This window comes from Mytilus trossulus, chromosome 1 (assembly GCF_036588685.1).
Source record: "Mytilus trossulus isolate FHL-02 chromosome 1, PNRI_Mtr1.1.1.hap1, whole genome shotgun sequence".
Taxonomy (NCBI): Eukaryota; Metazoa; Mollusca; class Bivalvia; order Mytilida; family Mytilidae; genus Mytilus; species Mytilus trossulus.
Window position 1 is genome coordinate 13,526,455 of NC_086373.1, and position 7,231 is coordinate 13,533,685.

A 7,231-nucleotide genomic window follows, 5' to 3' on the forward strand; every position below is an offset into this window, starting at 1 on the left:
GTAAGTTTGAAGGTCAATGAGTAAATTCAAAAGGTGACACAACACAATACTAACCTTGCATATGGCAAAGTAATGATGCCTATATTGTTATGAGATGGCGTGTCAATATTCCCAAAAATTATCTGCCTAACATTCCCTTTAAGAATTTTTGTTATAGACCAAGGAATTCTTGTTCACAAGATGAAGTAAGATATGTTTGGAAAAAATATAATAAATTGCTGCATAAGTCTAATTGAATGATCAGCTCAACATAACTTTACTTTAAAAAATACTTTTTTTATGAGAATAGAATGATAGCTGGTGCCCCATCCTCAAGTAAAAGGATAACCATCCAATTTTATCAATTTTACATAGAAAATTCATTACAAAGTATCCCAATAGATTGATAATGAATATAAAAAAATGCATTTAAATCATTAATAAGGTTTTTATTATAAAATTACAAATACTCACTCTTGAATTGATATTGACAAATATGTTCTTAATTCCAGAATATAAAACGGAAACATTTATTACAGGATAATAAAGATTTGTCATACATTTCACAGTCACCAACCACCATATAACCTCATACATAAATATATACTCAGCAACCAAAAAACCTCATCCACAAACCTTACAAAGCAAACCAAAACCCCATATACCATGTTGCATTTATGTGATTGTTGTCATGTTTTGTCCATTATTGTAGATTAGTACTAATAACACTATTGATTTTGAATTAGTTTTGAGTATCTGTATTAAGAACAGATTTTTTTCTAGAAGTAGATAGTTGAAAAAGATAGCAATAGATACATATCTTATTTGATATTTATTTCTAAAGTATATATATTCAGTTTTTTTATTCCAACATAAACATTTGCTTGGATTGGACTATTTTAAATATTTTAATATTTTTGTAAAAAATTTCATACTTTTGATATGTACTGGTATAGTTAACAGTATATTTATAAGCAGTACTACTGAAGCTCCCTTGAATTACCTAAAAACGAATGTCTTAACTAATTATAGTTAACGGAGATTGGTTTGAATGGGGTCCATGGAGCCGCTGTACAGTAACATGTGATGGAGGACTGAGGTCAAGGTCACGTGAATGTGACATGGATTCCTATGGCAACCTGACTGCTGCATGTGCAGGAGATGCCACAGTAACAGAAGCATGTCATACATTTTCATGCACTCCATATGGTAAGTTGTGTATTTAGAGGTAAAGAACTTTATGTCATACTATGGAAGCCTGTTTTATAGATTGATTATTTAATAGGGGTCTCATTGGGGGGTTCTGATCCCGGATCCTGCTTACTGTTTTGTCAGATTCCCGTATCCTGCTTACACTATGTATGTAAGCAATTTTCATTTTTTTTTGTAAATTCCCTTGTCCTGCTAGACTTCATTTCCCGTTTTCACAGCCCAATAATTTGACTTTCATGTGTCACGCTTACAAAAAGTCAGCAATCCTGTGTCACGCTAAGACCCCAATGAGACCCACTTAAATTGTTGCTGTTTAATCCCACTTTCAGTACTAATGGGTATATCATTTTATCAGTTTTTTTAATGGAGAAACTAAATATTAGTGCCTCAAGAAAACCTGTGATCTTAAGTAGAAAAATTGACAAACCTTATAAATTTGGAGTGTAGTCATATGCACTTGCCATGTGCAGGTTTTTAAATCACAATCTCAGTCTTTGACAGGCTAGTGATACAGTAGTGAAACTACATTAACCACTTGGCCACTCAGGTCCTTTTTTCATAGAAGTGAGTCTAAAAAATGTTAGATTTATATTATGCCAATTTCAGGACAAAGCATTCTTGGCAAATTAATATGCATTTAAAGTGGCTTTTTTTTTTACTCTATTGCCTAACCTACACTGCTGTGAAGAATCATAAAGCCTGCACTCAAAGTTGCACCTAAGTAATAAAGATTTTATTCAAGTAAAAACTAGGCATTCAATTCTTCTGTTATGCTTTGTTTATATTTTGATTTGAATTTCTAACAATTGTGATTTTACATTAACAGAACCACACTGTAATGGATGGGGTCAACGGGGACTGGTGGACAGTGCACATGCCTGGGTTGCACCAGTAACCAGCAATGGATATCAACTTGATGAAGTAGAAGTGTATTGCGATATGGATTCAAATAATGGAACTGGAGTCACTGTCATTGGTAAGAATTTTATATGGTCCTAATAACAATGCCTGTTTGATTCGTATGTTTATGAGCATGTACGTTATTGCGCTTATTATGATTAGTAGGTATTTTGGAAATTTATAAAACTCTGGTATATTTGTTTGATAATATATTATGTTATTTTTTACATTAAGTATTTAAAAAATATAAATGACAAAATGAATTATTAAAATAATTCTTTAAATGCATTCCACGAATCCAAAGGGTATAAAAATTTTCTTTTCTTTTATTTTGACTGCCATTATTTTTTCTAAATTCTGCCAATTTAATATGGCACATTCAAAGGTATTGATATAGGTTTTGAATCCGCCAAAATATTTCCCATACATTATTCAATGAAAATCTTGAAATTTTACACTTGTGAAAATGACCGCTATATGGTACAACATAATACTTCTTGCTATTTTTCAGCTATAATGATATCACAAAAGTTCCAAGAAAATTTTGACGTCACAGTAGAAAATATTTGACGGCCAAATGGAAAAGTGATAGTTGTATGATGTCAATAGTTCTAGGGTCAAGCAGAGTAGATTTTTCGAAAAAGCAATAAGGTCTATTGTTTGTAATATGAATTAAAATTTACATCAAGGAACCTTTTGTAAGGAAGTCAACTTTAATCTTTATTTTTTCAGGGCATAACAAAGAGATGAAGACTAGAGTGAGTGGATTTGAGGGATCAGGTGACTACGCCCTCATCCTAACTTACAACATTAGTATAGGACATGCATCATCCATCATTGATGCATCAGAAGATTGCAGGCAGTTCCTTCAGTGGCAGTGTAAAGGTGCAGTCATACATAACCCAAACCAAGCAGGTCATTGGACGACTTACTGGACCAATAGAACTACTGCTTACATTCCTGATGGCCAGCAAAAGCCAGCAGCTGATTACTTCCCAGGGGCGGTACCAGGTAGTGGGATGTGTGCCTGTGGATCCAACAACAACTGTAATAGATCTGATGTCACATGTAACTGTGATATTAATGATGCAGATTGGAGGTCAGATGAAGGTTATGTAACAAACAAAGCAGAGTTACCTATTGTAGCATTTTATGCTGGTGATACAGGTGAGAATTTATATAAAAACTGTCAGACTACTTTTTAAAAGAGTTATTCCCCTTAAAGACAATTTTATACGATTTTCCCTACTGAATAGAAAGATAGAAAAAAACTTTTAAATAGCAAATATGATCTACATTATCTGCAAATAAGAACATGTCCAAGATTTTAAGGCAGCTCCTTATTAGAGTTATTGCCCTTTAATTATAATTTAATCTGAAATCATTTAGCTTCAACAGTGCATCATCCAACTCTGACCAGCATTATAATCCTAAGAAAACTCACTTTTTTTGTTAACTTTTTCATGTATTGAAATTATGTTTTTTTGCTTTTAAATACCGTAACAATTTCATAATTTGAGACATTTATTTTTATATGCCAAATATGCGTTCTATTCAAGGTGAGGTTAGTATTTTATGAATTTTATTTCAGACACAATATTTTGTAAAATGCAATATGATTGATCTAACTACTCTGTGGCTTTAATTTACTGTTTATAAAACAGGCTTTATTACTGATGCAAAACAGCGTAATGCGAAATCACAATAAAGTATTATACAGATGCATTGCAGGAAAGCGACATGCAATTTTTATTTTCAACAATTCAGATGTAAAGCTTTGTTTGCTATCAGTTGCAATCACAAAGAACTGCAGTTTTATTTCCATCATTTTTACATATAAAATATTTGTTAATTTTGATAGCCATCTTTTCTGTGTTGATGCTTACTGACACTATTTCCATGTTTTAAGGTGGTGCCGAGGAGGATGCCTATCATGTCATTGGACCATTAGAATGTTATGGAACAGCCTAAATCATCTATCCAATTCCAGGACTCATCTGCTTTCCTTTGATGAACTCTTTGTGATCATAGTTGTCATTTTCTTTCTTCTATTCTGCTTTTTCAAGGTTGCAATCCCAACTTTATTCCTATTTAGATTTTATAGATTTCCTCTTGCACAGTCCAGTCATTCCATTATACATTGTTTAACACTTCCCTCTGTCACACTCCATTCTTTCTTATTATACATTCAGAAAGTTTTCTTTTGTGTTCTACCTTGTTGAATCCCATATAGATGTTTCACTGAAATAGTTTAGTTTTACTTCTGGAATGTTGAAAGAGAAAATTTTAGCAATACTGCCTATTTATGATGTGTGTGAAGTTCGAAATATAAAACTGTGTCTGCATAGTTCCAAAAGAACATTGTTTCTAAAATTTCATTGGTTTTGGTAAACAGAATATTCAAGTAATGAGGTTGACCTGCATTGATTTTAAAAGTCAAAGGTAAAGGCTAATCCTGTTCTGAATTTTTCTAAATATATTTGCTACTGGATGTTAAGCAAACAACAATAAAAGTTGGACGGTTGGAACTCATTTAGCACAAACTGATTAAAAATATTTGTCAGCTTTCATTGATTTGGTATACAAACTGAACATCAGAACATGTTACCCATACAATATATTAAGGTTAAGTTAGATAAAAATATTGATATTAACATAATGTCTACCCAATAAAGAACTTGTGGAATAGTGTTTTTTCTTCATCTTGACTGGTTGAAAGTTAACATCTTGACTTCATGTGCTAAGAAAAGTATATCAACATTTTTGTTCTTGGGTTGATACCTATCTTTGCAGTGTCATTAAGATGACAGTATTCTGCAATATGTCCCACTGAACATTATGCAACCAACAATCAATCAATCATCTACAATAACGTCTGTTGTGACCCGACATTTTCGTATTTAAAAAAAATAGCATTCTATCTCTTTCATCCTTGCTTTACATATCTTAGATCACACCTTCTGTAGGTTCATTGATCCATAATCACTAATCCTTTCCCATAGATGACAATTTTAGTGATAATAGTTTTATATTTTCAGAGTTTCCTGCTTTTTACTTCCATTTTAGTTGCAATGACTGATTTTTATAATCCTTTTTCCTTTTGCAGATTTTTAATCATCACTTCCCATTCTATTATATATAACTTTGATACACTCCCATCCATTTTTGTTTATTATTACCAGAGACATATAATACAAGAGATTGGCAACTCGGCGAAATCCGGTGATTTCACACGACCAGATTGTATTATATGTCTCTGTTATTACTTTGATAATTTAAAATATTACTGGAGTAAGAAATATATCAACTGTTACACTGTATTTATTTCATAAAGTCCTTCAAAAGAAAACAAATTTCTTATAATCACTTATAACATTTTAAAATCTTTTCAATATATTTCTTAACTTCCTTAGTTTTTTTTTAAGCAATGTATTAAATCATGTGAGCAACCTCTAAAGTTTTAAAATATTTAATTAAATATTTAATCTTAAAAAAACTTAATATTTATTATTATATATCAAAGTTTTGGTACATAAATGAGATTGGTAGATCTTGAAATGGGAATTATCAGTACTTTATTTGGGGGAGGGCAGGGCAGGGCCGGCTTTCACATCAACCCAATCAATGGATGCATTTATGAAGAGAATAAGAGAAAAAATTATGAATTTCTGTTTAAAAATTAATTTTGAATTAGGAACATCCAAAGGTTGACTGAAGTGTAGAAATGTAATCTTAATAATCTTAATTTACTTCCAACTGGCAGTAAAACCCTTGCCAAAGTGGAGCGTTTATTTGATGTTGCGGGATGTATAAATTTGCAGCCAGTCTGGTCAGAATAAGGAAATGAAAACCAATGTCAAGTGTATAGAAAATCCTAGAGGACCCATACAAGAACTCTAAGTGGCATGTTGCAGGACTAAATTTCCCTATTCAACATACCATTGATTCCAAAGGCATTTCAAATATTCTCTGCCCTTCATGCCAATTGTGTGAAACATTTGTTGCTGGACATAAGACTCAACAATCAATTGAGTAGGATTAACAGTTGATATTACTCAATTATTACCTTTGAACTTTGCACTGCTTTACATTTAACTCACTGCTTAAATTGATTTACTGCATTTTAGGTAACGAGGGAGTTGAAGAAGGAGTTGTCACCATTGGGAGAATATACTGTACAGGAGATTCAAATCTTAAATAGCGCATACAGATATCAACATTAACCTAGATATACACCTATATAGCGCATACAGATATCACCATTAACCTAGAAATACACCTATATAGCGCATACAGATATCACTTTGTATTAAACCTTGATATACACATACATCGCGCTGTATTGTATTTTCTGAAAGCAATTTGCACTTTAGATTTATGTTCAAAATGTCTTGAGAATCAGTTTTAAATTGAAATTCTTCAAACTTCAATTAGGAGATAACTGTTTTGTATTTTCAGCTCCGACGGCATCAATTGGGGATTTGATGGTTGCAAATTAAGTTTACTGGCGATGCGTTAGCGGAGACTCATGCTCAAACGGAGCTCAAAATACAATATTGTTATCTCCATTCTAATGAAACTGACAGAAAACAACGTTAAAACATGTATTTAAAATCTGTCATATGCCGTTCGGCTTGCGTGTACGTCCAATAGCATCAATTGTCAATTGATGCCATGTAAATAAGTGACGTTATCCAATCAAAATGAACGTTACAAACGTTGTTGCATTAGAATGTTTAACATTTACATTAAAAAAGATTTTAACATACTTTACACAGTTTTGTAAAGCTGGTTTAGAAATTAACTTAAAAAATAGTTTAAAAATTTCTCTTTATCTATCAACTGATCATTTACACATTTTTGAATTCTAATTTATTTTTTAAGGTTGACATTTATTTTACACCTTGTTCTTTGATATTATTATTATGTATTATATTTTCATTTACGTATACTGAAATGTATTTGTTAGATTTGTTATTATTCCATTTATTTGATTTAAATTATTGAGAATTTTAGTTTTTAGAAAAATGCTTTATTTACATTGTTTCATGTACAAATTGGTTTATCTTTTGTACACTTTTTTCATCCACTCAAATGTATTTATATAATTGGATGCAAATAGCGCAATCAATTCAATGTT

At 31.5% G+C, this 7,231-nt stretch overlaps 1 protein-coding gene across 1 annotated transcript in view; it reads left to right on the forward strand.

The window, feature by feature from the left end:
- The window catches only part of LOC134717778 (SCO-spondin-like), a 48,507-nt gene extending 41,943 nt beyond the window's left edge, over positions 1-6,564 (forward strand). The window contains exons 36-39 of the mRNA XM_063580584.1: positions 1,012-1,188; positions 2,018-2,167; positions 2,824-3,258; positions 6,219-6,564. Coding sequence (XP_063436654.1) covers positions 1,012-1,188; positions 2,018-2,167; positions 2,824-3,258; positions 6,219-6,292 — 836 coding nt within the window. The 3' untranslated portion in view covers positions 6,293-6,564. The remainder of the gene's footprint in view (positions 1-1,011; positions 1,189-2,017; positions 2,168-2,823; positions 3,259-6,218) is intronic.
- The last annotated feature ends 667 nt before the right edge of the window (positions 6,565-7,231 follow it).